The sequence below is a fragment of the Vollenhovia emeryi genome, unplaced genomic scaffold (assembly GCF_000949405.1).
Source record: "Vollenhovia emeryi isolate VEMERY1.0 unplaced genomic scaffold, V.emery_V1.0 DF939178.1, whole genome shotgun sequence".
NCBI classification, from domain to species: Eukaryota; Metazoa; Arthropoda; class Insecta; order Hymenoptera; family Formicidae; genus Vollenhovia; species Vollenhovia emeryi.
In genome coordinates this window covers 515,159-530,485 of record NW_011967188.1, presented here as the reverse complement: position 1 = coordinate 530,485, position 15,327 = coordinate 515,159, and the positions used below count along the sequence as shown (strand labels likewise).

The 15,327-nt window shown below is 46.8% G+C and overlaps 1 protein-coding gene across 1 annotated transcript in view; it reads right to left on the bottom strand.

Annotated features, from left to right (window-relative positions):
* Positions 1–1,467: 1,467 nt before the first annotated feature.
* Positions 1,468–15,327, bottom strand: part of LOC105563333 (dual specificity tyrosine-phosphorylation-regulated kinase 2) — a 47,536-nt gene continuing 33,676 nt past the window's right edge. Inside the window, exon 3 of the mRNA XM_012014841.1 lies at positions 1,468–6,237. Within this exon, the coding sequence (XP_011870231.1) occupies positions 4,705–6,237 (1,533 nt within the window). The 3' untranslated portion in view covers positions 1,468–4,704. The remainder of the gene's footprint in view (positions 6,238–15,327) is intronic.

Below are 15,327 nucleotides of genomic sequence, written 5' to 3'. Positions count from 1 at the left end.
CGTGAATCGTTGAGACCGGCCGATACATTTTTTTCCCGATCGACTTCCGGGACGTGGCGCAGCGACGACGGACCGCGATCATTTTCCTCCTCGGTCTCCGGACCGAATTAACGCACCTCGCGTGCAGTCATCGTCTCTCGACGAGCATTTCTTTCTTAGCACTTTCGCGAACGCGCACGTCGCGACGCGATACTCTCCATGTCCGCCTTAATTCGTTCTATTATGGTCGGATTGACAACTTACGAGATAACGCCGCTGAGAAATTAGATAAACAAACTATACCTACTGTGCACGCTAAAATTACACGTACAAAATAATCGGGTGATACTCCTTCGCGGATTAGGGTCGACTTTGGAGATGAGAGGATAAAAGAAATCCAAACTCGCGAAATCCACGCTCGTGTCGCAACGCGTGTCGCAAAGCTCGTTCTCCCTGCGTTCTCCAATCGTTCAACCTGAACTGTACTCAGAGCTGTATCGAAAACCCAGCATTCTCGTCCACACGGTCGTCGGAAGGAGAACAAGTATCGATCGTAAAACGGCCCCGAGGCTTTTCACCCCTTCTGTATAATACGTTAATGTATAATGTACATCAATAATTATATATTAATATTACGTTAAGACTGTATTATAGTACTATGCCGATATAATATTAATGTTTAATTAAGATTATATATTATACATTATGTACCATTCATAGGGATTCTTTTTCGCGGGGCGATACCGTCGTGGAAAGAATAGGGCTATTGATACTCGTCCCCGCTGCACACCTTGCATTCCTCGTGCAAAGGAGAAGAGGGTCATCGATACTTTTGCGAGTACACTCTATCTACGACGAGATTAAACTACATCGCGCGCTTTACAAATTATTCATTCGTCACCTCGATATATAACATAATTATACGTAATTTTTACACACACACATATATATATATATATATATATAATATATATTTCTTTATCTACATTCGTTAGTATAAATCCCAGTACGCCTAAGTTCCATATCACAAAGACATGCCGTTCGGTATCACGATTTTTCTTTCAATCCGCCGATCGTCCCAAACCCCCTCGAACTTAATCGACCTCGCCGCCGTTCGCTGTGCTATCATTGTCGGCTGCATCGGCGCCCCTCTCGCCGCCTACTGCGTGTTCTCTTTCGATTTTTCTTCTCTCGTCACGTTTCTCTCCGTCGTCGTCGACTCGCTCATCCACGCTCGGCTCTTAGCTGCCCGCCCCGCGCACGCGGTTTTGTTCGCCTAAATTTAGCGGTTTCGCGTCGTCAGAATCATCGCGAGGCGCGCGGTCGTATTGTTCCGAGAGCTGTTCTGGCGAGCGAATCGCCTGACGATCACAAGACGCAAAGCTTGAAATAACTCGGGGGGGGGGGGGGGTGACAAGGAAATGGTAATTAAAGCGCATTGGCGATTAACAATGGTTAGCGAAGAAGTGATGCATACTAGTGATTCTAGATTGTGACCAACAATATATTTGCATCTAAATGAAATTATTACAGCAAGAGATCGTTCATTGGTACCGGCTTGAATCCAGTTCTCGTTTGTCTTTTCTTTTCGTACAACACTCTTATACATTTTCTCCTACAAATAAATATTCACAAAACGTTCTGTCGATTTCCAAAAAGAGTTACTTGGTAAAAAGTGTTTTGTTTCTGACATGCTTCTAAAATATTCATGGGACAATCGTTAGAGCACAATAAAAATAACTACTCAAGTTGCTCCTTCCTTACAGCGAAAATTAATAATTAAATAAAAAGTTTTCAATTTACAGTCAATTACAGTTACAAACGACAGAATAATTTCTAATGTTTGACTGACAACTATTGACAGGTGATGAATTGATGCTACGGGTGTATTGAAACGGCTTTCACATAGAAATTATTTACATTACGTAAATACTATCAATGCGAATCATTGCAAAAATATATGCGCTCCTTTTTTCTGAAAGCAAATATAAAAATCTATCTCATCGTTTTACATATATAAAAGCCGCCCATTCAATGGCGGGTGTACAAGGGGATCCGACAATAATGCGGAACTAAAACGGCCGTAGGACACTGGAGTCGTTCACCCCGCGCGAGCACGGGAAATCCCTTTTATTTTCGGACGTGGTTCTTTGTCGCGCGTCCTTTAAACCGGATTTTTCGCTACAGAGACGTCGCGGTCCGCGAGACCCAACTGAACGAACGTGCCTGTCAGGGAGAGAAGGACGTGAAAGACGGATGGTGCGTGAAGAAGCGCGAGCGAGAACCGCGAGCGATAGAAAGCCGCCGCTGCACACCCGGGCGTTTCTGTCTCGATTAAGTGTACGCAGCGAATAATGAGGCATCGAGACGAGAATGCACGGGCGGAGGGGGAGGGCGGGAATTAACCCAGTTAGCCGAGAAGAAGCCGAGAGAAGTTAACAAACCGGGCGCGATTCTTCTCGTCGTAAATTGCGCGTCGCGCCGTTCATCGTATCGGATTAAACGCTAGACTGTGTAAAGTAAGCGGGATACAACGCCAGCCCGTCAAATGCGATACTTTCCCGGCGTTTCCCCGGTTCGCCGTACTTGCTTTTAATCAAGACCTGTTTCAGAATCGACTGAACTTGGAGTTTGGCTGAAACCATAATGAGTGTTCATAATTCATCACTAATGGATCCGTGTAATGAGCAATTTGATGCAGGGAAGGCAGGCTCCCTCTATCTGTTCCCTACTAGAGCCGCATAATAAGATCTTTAATTACAATAATAAAGACGGAAAACAGGATAATGAAGTAGAAGCGCATAATTAATTACAACAATCAAACGAATTAAAAAGAAAATACTTTATCACTCGTTTCGACGATTGCGAAAAAAGGTTGTAATAATTTGCGTAACGCGTCCGATTTTAATAGACTAAAAAATTAATACTAATATCTAAACGCATACAGTACAGAAAAAACATATAAAATAAAATTACAAGAAAATTTGTAAAAACTACAAAGCGTACATTTGTACAATGTTCTTCTTCAAGTGCTAATCGATTTGGTCGATCAGTGAACCTTTTGTAAACGGTTCGCGCGATTCTCGCTCGAACTATTGTCGCATCGGCCGACGGAAATGCGCATTTCGGGTATATTCTCTTCCGGTCCGGAGAGAAAAAAGGAGAGGACGAGCGTCTTTATGATCAGCGGTAGATTGTTCTATTCAATCGAGCCTCCTCGTCATTAGATCGCGCCTATCGCGAGCGAATCGCTACACATGTGCCGTCGCCGTCGTCGTCGGTGACATCGCGACACGACGATATATCTAACGTGCTGCATCACGTACGACCTATCGAGCCGTCGCGGTTTCCCCGGGCTTCCCTTGGCACAATGACCCCCAGGTCATCCGAACTACTTCCGCGCAACCATCGCGGCCCGCGAGAGACAATCGACGACGATTGTGCATTACTTAATGATGACTCGCGAACCGAGACTTATGTAAATGCGAGTCAATCGACGAGCCCGTTTGAACTCAGCTGACTTCTGTTTGCGATCAATCCGACACGGCCTGCCATCTTATCTCCGCTGAAATCGATTGTGTTGAGGAAAAATAAATCGCGTCGATGGGGAGAAACGAATGACTCGCGTATTGCATTGTACATCGCGATCAATTACCAATCCAATGGTAAAATTTGTCTGATACGCGTCTGTACTTATCCGTCCCGTTAATTAGTCGTTACACAGACCTCAAGTGTCTTTGAAAACTTGGACTTTACGTTTTGTTCGAGCAAAGTGTAAAGTCTAGCTTCGCAAAGGGACGTGAAACAACCGGACGCTAAATAACAGTCGTGTTGTGTCGAGATCGACTCCGCGATTTAGAAACTCGATAACAAGTGTTTTAAGACGATTTAAGACATACAATAGCGCGGTGAATCGTTCTCATACTCCATTCACGAGGATTTCTGACGCTTTACTAGAGTTTTCATGGTATTGTCGCAGCGAAAAAATTCACCTCTTACCGAAAAGCGTATTTTCACGGCGGAGACAATGGCAGCGGGAATAAATCTCGAAACGAGCGGACGAGAGAGCAACGCGAAGCGACGTCGCTGGAGGTACGTGGTACGATTTCGAGGATACCAAGCAACCGACTATGTAGCGCTAGACTAGACGTGAGGCGTGAAACCAGTTATAATATCAGTGACGAATCCGCGAAAATGAGTCTTTCTTCGCTCAACAGTTTTTTTTTTTGGACTCGTGAGATTTTTCTTGGAAAACGTTATGAACGTTTGCCTGTAAATTTTTAATGAACGCTCCATACGAAGTGGCGCATTTCATAGAATACATCTCGCTTCTTCTCACCAGATTATAACCGACTCGCGGCCCGCATCGACAACTAGCCGCATCGCGACGAACGTACGCGATGCGAATCACAGTGGTGTATCCGAGATCGATGATGAGACAGGCTGCCCTTTCGACCGCGAGTAACCCTCCTCGACGTTAGGGGTCGAGGTAGCGCAGCTCGGACGTCGTCCGAACGGCAGGCAGCGAGACACAGCCGAGTTTCACATTAGGTGACCGGGACCGAATCATCTTTGTTTCCGCATTACGCGTTTCCTCCCGTCGGCGAGGAAACCGCGCCGATCATCACGTGACAAAACGCTCGTCAGTAGCGATACTGAAAACGGCAGCGAGCGAGCGAGCGAGTAGGAGGCAGGAGAAAAGGACGATTGACGTTACGTCCTGGCCTATTGTCTCAGCTCCTCGAGGATCTCCTGGATCCCCGGCTGGAACGAGAGCACCAACCGGCTGGAGCTGCTCGAGGAGCCATGAGAGCCGTAGCTGTCGTGCGACGCGCCATTGTTATTGTGCTGCTGCTGCTGCTGCGTCTGGTGTGTCTGGCGAGCGCGCTGCGACTTGCCGGTCGTCGCACCGTCGACAGAATTGAGCGACTGATGGCTGCTACTCTGGTTCGACCGATGGCTAGCGTGCAATTGGGACTCGGACAGACAACCGTAAGATCCGAGAGGATAGGGATCGAAGATCGTCACCGGCAACTCGCTTGCGCGCTCCCTCTGCTGCTGACGTTCGGTCTTGCTCGCGGGAATGTCGCCGCTCGACGCATTATTACCACTCTGCAATTGATTGTTCGTTTTGCTGGAGCTCCTGCTACTGACGGAATTGAGCGACTGATGGCCGCTACTCAGTCCGCCCGTCGTGCCCCAGGTGCCGCCGTGCAGCTGGGACGCGCCGTACGCGTAGCTCGCATAAGCGGACACCACGTCCTCGACCAAACGGTTTCCCCTCTGCTGACCCGTCGTCTTGCTCGCGGAAATATCGTCGCTGGTGTTGTTGCCCCCCTGTAGACTGTTGGTCTTGCTGGAGGAGCTCCTGCCACCACCACCGCCACCGCCGCCACCACCGGTGCCACTGATAGAGTTGAGCGATTGGTGACCGCTACTGCTCAATCCCCCTGTTGTGCCCCAAGTACCGTGTAATTGGGACGCGCCGTACGCCGACGCGTAACTCGCGTAAGCGGACACCACGTCCTCGACCAAACGGTTTCCCCTCTGCTGACCCGTCGTCTTGCTCGTCGCGATGTCGTCGCTGGCGTTATTGCTGCTCTGCAGACTATTGGTCTTACTGGAACTCCTGCTGCCGGACGCGGACGTTCTCAGGGTGGGACCGCCGCCGGTGGTCGCGGGCTGCGCCGACGTCACCGCCGGTAGCGTGTCGTTCTTATCGCCCGGCGGCCTCGGTAGTCGCCGGCGCAGCCACGGGTGCCTCAACGCCTTGTTCGGCGTCATCCGACACTCCGGCTCCCACACGAGGCAACGTCTGAGAAAGTCCAGAAACAGCACGTCGTCGCAGCCTTTCAGGGCTCGCTCGAGATCATGCGAGCCCGGTGGACCGCGCAGCTTCCCTCGTCTCGATAGACCCCCGCTTAGCACTGTCGTGCCGTCCGGCATTGCCGTCGCGGTGCAGTACTTCGGGTAGCCCTTCGAGCTGATGAACTGACGCGATCGTTTTGAGTTCTGTAGCAGCCGCTGCGGCGGCATGCCTAGCATCTCGATGATGCACGCCAACTGGTCTGCCTCGTCCTCACCCGGCAGTAGCGGGAAACCGGTGAACAGCTCCGCCAGGATGCAACCAAGGCTCCACATGTCGATCGGCATCCCATATCTCGCACCCAATATCACTTCCGGCGCGCGGTAGAAACGACTCTGGATATAGGTGTATACCCGTTGATTCTCGTAGCAGCTGGAACCGAAATCTATCACCTGCAACACGCGGAGGGATCTCGTTAATGCAATCAATCAATGCAGCTTCGATAATGCGATTAGTATCACTTGCATACTTTAATTGGACGACATGCTAGATCGGGAAACAATGTTTCACACGCTGCGTGTGTAGTAAATAAATTTTGGGGAAAATAATAGTGTTTTGTAGGAAAACACAGCGATATTTTCAAATGTAAATTTTGTTTTACGAAAAACAAAACTCACTTTCGAAAACAAAACTGAAAAACTCCTTTCGGAGAGGGAAAACTTCTGTTACGAAATATGGAATATCTATGAATGTAGAAAATCTGGAATATTCATGGGGCACAGAATTATGAAAAAGTTGCTGTCACAGCTCGCTGTGTCCTAGCCCGACGTGACGCCACAACTGTACACATCGTTGAGACGTATTCATTCGTGAGAATCGATCAAGTTCGTATAAAGCTCGGGGCTCGTTAATAATTTCTGACGTGCAAGTGGCGGTAGAGTGGCGGCGGCGGTGGAACGGGGTGCACCTCGGATACACGCGCTTTCAAATATATCTGTTTCCAGTTCGTAAATGATGCACGTGGCCCACGTAAAGTAAGGCGCGTGTATCGTTTATGGCGCACCTGGCAGCGAACGTGTCGTAATGATGGCCCGATAATTTTACCTCACGTTCGCCGAACGTAACACCGTTTCAATCACAACGTGCCTCGGTAAGCACCGCACGATCGCACGCTGAAGAGGAGCACGTTCGTATCGCAGCGCGACACTTGAACGCATCCTCTCGCATAAAATATTTCTTTAGTCTGCGCGATAGTATTTAATTAATGTATGTTGACGCTAAAATTATCTACACGGAAAGAAACACGTAGCTAAAAACTGCTTGTGGCAACTAAATTTCAATTGTAAAATGTGGACAGCTAATATTTAGTTGTGGTAGCTAAACACTTTGCTACTGTGTCTATTGTATTAGGTGCGACAGCAAACCGCTTGCTGTAGTTTAGAAATTTATAGTTATGGCAGCAAAATATTTTTAGCAAACTATAATTAGCTACGGCAACAGTTTTTTTTCAGTGTACTAATAAAATTGCGGAGAATGTCAGAGTTTCCGGCACAATAAACACGAGAATCTATTTCTCTGCTTGCATCGCTTGAAACGCGATAATTAACTTTTCGCACCGTACTCTATGGTCTATTTAGTGTTTTCCAGCTTCTATTTATGACTTGTTCGAAATCGTCAGTAGTATTATTCTTGATACTTGGGACGACTGGTGAAAGATGGGCGAGACAGATTAGCCTAGCGAACGTCGTGCAATTCGATAATCCGTGTCTTCTGGCCTACTTAAATATTTCGGGTAGCATCGTCCCTTTCGCGTGTGTAGCGAACAGAAACAGCATGTTGGAGATTGTCCAGGGATTCAGCTCGGCTCGCTTTAGATTTGACTATTCGGTCGCGGTGCGCGATTTCAATGAGCTATAATTTCCAACGATCAATACCCGATGCGCGACCCCCAACCAAATCTCCGCTTAAAAAGTGTCTTCGTGGATCAAAGAACCGAGGTACCAAGCATCGGCACGAACACGTTTATTAACGATATCGACGGCTCTGAATGGGAAAAAGCTTCCCGAGCTTAAAATCGAAGCGAAAGTTATCTCTTCTACCTCTCATTTTTGTTTGATGAAATATAGAATCAAACCTTTTCGGAATCCCAGCACGGACGGAAATTGAACTCTTTTTATGTCCACAGAGAGTGTCTTATAGATCTCCCGCATCTTTTTTCGCGAGGGAGAAACCGCTGAGGGCATCGTGGTGTACAGATTTGCGGCATTACTGGGAATTACTAGGCATTCTTTGGGCATTAGTTTGGACATTAGGCCTTGTTGGGGCAATATAAAGATAAAATAAGATAAAATAAGATAATGAGATAAAGTAATGCCCACTGGACATTAGTGGGCGTTGGTGTACAAGACTTTTGGCCAGCGGTTCCTTCCTCGTTTTTTCTTAACTACCACCAAACATAGAAACGCTCGCTCCAACAATAACACGATCTATAAAACGTAACAACAGCTCGCGATCTATTGATAACATCTTAGGCATGTCCGTGTACAATTAGGTCCACTCATTAAATTTTCCGGCTTGAAGTAAAACGGGGAAGAATCCGGTTGAAAGAAAGAAAAGAATTATCTGGAACACCCCATACATCCTGCTTTCATGATTAGTGCGCAAAATGATAAGCCGGAGAAAATAATCCGTAATTAATCAAGAGTCATATAACCATGAAAATATAATTCGGTGTATTTTCCCTATCGATAGAAAGTCCGCTTTCCAACGCGCGCTTTGAAGTGATACGTTCGATCGCGCTGTGTCTACAGGAAGAGATATCGTAGCAACGTGTCTTTTCTGAGAGAGTTGATTGCCACAGTTCATAAACTCTCGAAAATAAACTCGTGACACGTTGGACCAAGTTCCAATTATGTACATCGAATGAATCAGAATATTTGGCACGAGTTCGAGCGGCAGATTCGGTGAAAAATGGCCCTGCTTACCCCGAAACGTGCACGTTTCGCTTGAATCCGTGGCAAACACGTAAGCAGTCTTTCACGTGCGTCATCGTGACAAAACATTCAGGTTGATCGATTTCAAGGGGCGACCGGCCGGCTGGCCGGAAGTTTTCGTAGGGTGCACTTTTGACGGAAGTACCCGTCATGATACCCGAAATCAATTTTTCTCTGTGTGACGTCAACAGCCCATTTTTAGAATTCCGATGTAGCTAATGGAGCTTTGGCTTTACCGCAAAGAGCTTCTCCCAAAAGAGAGTCGAAGCGAGATTAAACGTAAAAACACAAAAGTCGGAAAACCGATCTCGCGTTCTCGATTATACGAATCTCTTTAATACTTGACACGCGCGCGCGACATATCCCGAGGGGAGACGGAGTTGGCAGAAATCTAATTTGCAAATTCTCCGTTATTGCTTTTTTAATAACTTTGCAACTTAATGACGTTTCCCCCAAAAATACCTTCCGTTAGAAACTTTTTGTCTCACTGCATGTTTACCATGCATGCCATTACGCGAAATAATATATTCACCCCTGCGCACACGTGCAGCTGCAGCAATGCAAGACAACGCGACCTCACTCTGAATTTGCAACTGGTCACGAATATTTATTGAGAATTAACTTCACAAATCAAACAACTCATTTTCCGTTATTTGGATTTAAGGCCAGTTTCCCAAACGTTGGTTAACTGTTAACTAGAATTCAATCAATTCCCTATCTTTTTCTATCTTATTATCTAAGAAGAGACCGAGGATCAAGTAACTTTTGGTTAGCAGTTAATCGACGTTTGTGAAACTGGCCCTTGATCGACGGAGCGTCGTTTCTCTTCCACGAGAAGTTTTGAAAAATTACATAACGCATATAAAGCTACGAAGTTTTGTACAATTATTTCGTAATTATTGTAATTTTATGTAAATTACTGTAAAGTGCCGTGGAAATAATTTTGGAGTGCTCGTCGATGCTCCGAATCTTATTCCCCCGTTTTCTTCGCGTCCCAGTAATCCCCCAAGAAATTGCATTAGTCTTTCTCACGGGACGATCGATCCGCGTTTTATTTGCGAGGCTGGCCGAGAAAAAGTCAGCTTTTTCAATAATTTTCCCTTTGAAGCAAATAGGTCGGGATCAATAGGCGCTGCTACAGGGGCAGGAAATGAAAAGGGCAACTGTATAGGCACCTCTCCAGCGTTTTAATTTACGATCTCCGCGGTTGCGGCGACTTCTTTTCCTTCCCAGGTAACCGCAGAAGAGGAAGCGCTCGCCTTTGCGAAAGGGGCGCGCTCGCGGAGGCCATCCGGCCATCGAGGCGCTTTATCGTGCCCCGTGAAATGAGATATGAGGGGGAGAATGTTTATTCGCGGTTTTCTCTCCCTCTCGTTCCGCGCCGCGCGCGAGAACGGCGATAAAAGGTGGAGGCTCATTCCCCTAATTGGAACGCGCGCCAGTTTCGCTTCCGAGGTAACAGGTGGTGCCTATACATGCCCACTTATTCGCGCGACGTTCTATGTAGACGCGGGGGAGAAAAAAATTTGCCGCGTCATTTTTTCCCCCAAAAATAATGTTCCACGTCCTCCCGGCCACGCAGATCTCTTGTCTCCCGTGAGCAGAGCACTGTCGCGGATTTCATATCTACACCCTCGGAAAGGATTTCTGTTACCGAGACAAAAATATTCTTGGCACATTTATATTTCTCACAACTTCATTTAATATAAAAATAAGATAATATCAAAATAAAATCAATAATTCTTAGTCTCCTCTATCGAATTAAAAAGGTTGACTCGCTATGTCGAGACAGGAGTAACTTTACATATTCTTGCGTTTAGAATAAATTTCCCCTCCATCTTACAACGCACGAAGTTGACACCACGATATTCGACAAAAGACGATACATACTATCATTTTATTCTAGATTTTACAATTTTTCATGTAAGATTAAAATGTTCCTTTCTCTTTGATAAATATGATTGGTGCTATATCGATCCTATTTTGATACATTCTATTATGATACATTCAAGTGTAATAGCATTGGATATGGAAATTTTTTCTGTGGGTGTAATATCGTGAAATTAATCACGTTTCGTCATTACCGCGTAAGCGAGGGGTAAATCGCTGGCCAATATTATGTACCCCAATAGTCTACTAATGCCCGGGCATCACTTTATCTTATTATCATATTTATCTTGTTTTACCTTATCTTTACAATGCCCCAAAAATGCCTAGTAATGACGCAAATCTACACCACAATGCCCCCAGCGGATTACCCCTTGCAAGTAAGGGCCAGAGCAGAATAACTGTCTTGTATTCTTAAAAGACAGTTCTTGTGCGTTACTCGAAGACAAAGATTTAAAACACAAAACATCGTCTTAAAAGTACAAGACAGCCATTCTGCGCAGGTCCTAAGCGCGATAAACCATTTTCTTCGAATACATATTAACAATATGTAACCGAGCGATATTTGCGTACAACGAACAAAGGAGCGCGTTATCGCGCAATTAAATAACGAACGGCTCGGCAAGCTGTCGTATAAGACGATAATTAATTTAATGATATCATCTCGTCGAGATTATCTGGTAATCATTTCAGGAAATATAGCGCGTGGGAATAATCTAGTTAAATGCCGTATGCCGCGCGCGATGTGTGTTATACAATTGTCTGTCTCGCGCGAAGAGAGAGGGAGGGAAAGAGAGAGAAATTCTTTCATTACCGGCGATCGTCGAGGCGTAACAATTAATACGGCAAATGGAAAAAAAAAGCAGAGTAAATTGTAAAATCCGCGGTGCAGGAAATTAATTATCGCTCCTCGCGCCGCGGTTGCATCGCGGCAAAAAATAGACGTATATATATATATATATATATATATATATATATATATATATATACACGTATATTTATTATGCGGGAAATCCTCCGATATTTCTGCGAAATCTCGCGCTATCGTCTACGAGAGGCGGCGCGTAATTTTGCCTCGTTTCCTCCCCCGCGTCGCCGGGTTTAGGGGTTAAAAACTCGACCGTTACCGCGGTACTTTCCTTACGAAAAAAAAAGGGAGGAAAAAATCGTCACCGGATCGATCGATCAAAGAGCCCATGAGGTTTAACGGTGCGGTTGAGGTGGCCGCGGAACGGCGAAAGAATGTATACACGGAGGCGCACATATGCATATGCGAATGCGCGCGCGTTGGTAGGTCCTGTACAAAGCCTTCAATCAAAGCACGTTGCGCCTTTGACATATCCGTAATCACCGGCGTCGTGCCACGCTGCCGTGAGCACCGTTGTTCACGCGTCGATTTGTTTTATCGATTGTGTCAGGCGCCGTTGGCAAATCCCTCCCCTCCCGGCCTTTGTCAAAATCCTCCGCCCCGCCGTTCGAATAACGCGCCCGCAAATCGTCCATTCGCATCCTTATTTCGCTCGCTATCACCCACCCACCTCTCCTTCCCGACGCTCACCTGTCGCGGCGGGATAATTATCGCTAATTGGGATACGCGCGTCCGCGGTCCCGCTGTTACCGCTTTTGACTTTCAATTATACGTGAGTTACGTGAGGTGGATTCGCGTGCCTCCGCGGGCATTTTTGCGTAGCCGGCGGCGCGGCGGGAGTTCTTTGAAAGTTCGCCGGATACTGATCGATTATACGACAAAACGTCGTACAAGTTATTCGAGGCGCGGACCTGTACTGTAAGGTCATCGGGCACCCGCCCATCGGTCGGAAGTTAAGCCCCTAGTTTATAAGTCGCTCAACTTTTTACGACGTATCAATGGGAATTACATGAATCGAACGTGATTATTCAGCTATAGCGCGCGTTTTACTCACGGCGTGACTAATGAATCCGCGGTAAAGTGGTTATAAGCGCAAGACCTTTTGAGCTTGAGGTAAAACAAAACGCGGGGGCTTCTCATTCTCTGCTAAACGCTTTAGATTTTTAAGATATGGAAAATATGTTTTAATTTACTAGCGATAATAGTTTCTCTTGTAATTAATTAGTTAATTAATCTTCTCGAAACGATTTAACACGATGTAGTGATCTCTCTCTCCCTCTCTCTCTCTCTCTCTCTCTGCCTGTCTGTCTGTCTTTGTCTTTCTCTTTCGCATCTGATAGAAGCGTGAACCATGGACACTCAAAAATAGATTTTCTAGCGTGTTCCACTTTCGAAATATTGGAAAGCGTACGTTGACCGTGAAGACACATTTTCTCGCTCAATTTCAGGCGGAAAGCTACGTTGCCTCATGCGTCACGGCGTGACACGTTGATACATGCATTTATTATCATCGTGAGATATTAACATCGGCCTTTTCTTGCGCATTATCCCGCAAGAAGGTAAACATCGCCGGCGAAAGATCCCCCATCGCGCTCCTGTAATTACCGTAAAAGCCGCACGGTCGCGGCCAATGAGATCGGGCTTACCGTCTTCATCTCTGCCCGAGCACCCGCGATTACGCCCCTTCTTTGCCTTCGCAACAATTACGCCGTTGCATCCGCGCGATGAATATTTAGACATTAGAATCTCCCTACGCATCAAGGAATTATTTGAAACAAGTAGCACGAATCGCATTACGTGTCCATTTAGCTAATGAAAAGCAGCTTCGAATCTTGATCGCGCTCGCAACAGGCCTCTCAGCCTTCCGTTGTGCGGTATCGCACTATATTCCGCAGTGTTATCACTTAGCATCGCGAACCTTTGTTCGGAAACACTGCGTAGGAGAGAGAGAGAGAGAGAGGGAACTCAATTAAAAACTTGATTCGCCTAATGAGGAGACCGAGAAGGAACGGAGGCTCCGTTTCGTCAGTTCATTTACGGAGCCGACGATAGTGCTACCGCGGCTCCTCCGTTAAACATTTGCGGCCGTTACGACGTGTACACGCGGCATTAAATCTTGGTTATCTTGGCGAGAGGGAAGACCGCCGCGCGACAATATTATGACAGCCCGATCGTGACAGTTTTTCAAGCACACCGGAGCGCCAACGGAGAAATATCAGACAGCTGCGTTACGTCATTATTTTCTTCCGAATGACCTGGATTCTTGTTTGCCCCCATCGATCGCGCGAATCAATATCTCGGGGAAAATTTCACGCGTCGAATCCGCCACCGACGCGACGCCGGCGTAAGAGAGAAAGAGAGGAAGAGAGAGAGAGGGGGGAGGGGGGAGGATTTCATTATAATAAGACCGGTAAAAATCTCGGCTCTCTATGCGGACGATAACGGGGAACACAGGGGTACTCGCACGGGGATATTCGACCGTCGTTTAATGAGTCGAGCAATTGTTATTTCAAGCACGCCGAGAGAACGCTAATATACTTGACCTACGCTTGCGACAAAACGGAGATAACACGGTGGAGCTATAAGAAAATTTTTTTTCCTTATTTTTATACCGCGGGTAGGTGATGTATCAATAAAACGACGCGGAAATATATTAATAACACCGTGAGGTACAGAATGTTCTTCCAATTTACAAAGCGGAAGTGTCTCGAGCGTTTACTGAAAAGGTTAATTCATCGTACGCCATGAAGACACCGTATATGGACGATAAACAACAAAATCGCATTGGCCGTTGATGCGGGTCCGCTCCGTAGGGGCAAATAACAAAGACTCCCATGTAGTACTCCACTTTCATGAAGTACGTGAGCGGCCCTGGCGGAGAAATACCGGTCGGCCCTTCCCGTGATTCCCTTCCATCTCGCTCTAACGTCCTCGACGGTGTAATACGGCGTTATCGTCCCTCGGGACAATACGAACGGCGAGCGGCTCTGAGTCATCGTCGTCGACTGCCGGGGAAAAAGTCCGCCGATGCGGCGCGGCGCGGCGGCTCGTTACGGTTCCCCCGTTCGTCGTTACACTCAGCGGGCGGGCGATCGATCGATAATGCTTTCCGCTCGTTTCTGGAATCTCGCTTCGCGCGATAAAACCCGTTGCGGTCGCGATGCCGCGATGTCGCGTCGCGCCCAAAAAAAAACCGCGCCCGAGGTCAGGATCGCGTCCGGGAGGCGCGAAACGCGCCGCGCCGAATGAGTCAGGATATCCCCATCGCTCGTCCTAGCGCGGACCACCCGAGATCTCTGGACCTCGGCCCCCCCCCTCTTCCCCCGATGTCGAAAAACAGGATTGAATAATTCGGAGAAAACGTGGGGGAACACAGATATGCGTGTGGGCAGATGAGGTTCGCACGGAACAAAAAACAGTACGAGCAATAATTTTCTTAGTCGACAGTAATTAAATAACGGACAAATAATTTTTTTTTTACAACTGTAGATTGAATTTCAGGAAGAAAATATACTTGGCGCGAGATGCTACCGCGTATCTAGATTCAAAAAACTTATTGCGAAAAATATTACTTGAGCGAGGGGGCTACTAGATTCTCGAATTAATTCGCAAGAGAGAGAACGTGTGCGTGAATTGACGTACATTAACCTAGAACCCCCACCACTAAAAATCGAAGTCGGACTTATGGAAAAATTTAGTGCTAATATAGTGCTAATTTATTGCCCTAGTCCGGAATTTATTGCTCCAACCCTTTCGCAAGAAATTAATGTTGAAAGTGGGGGTGCTGAGTTAAT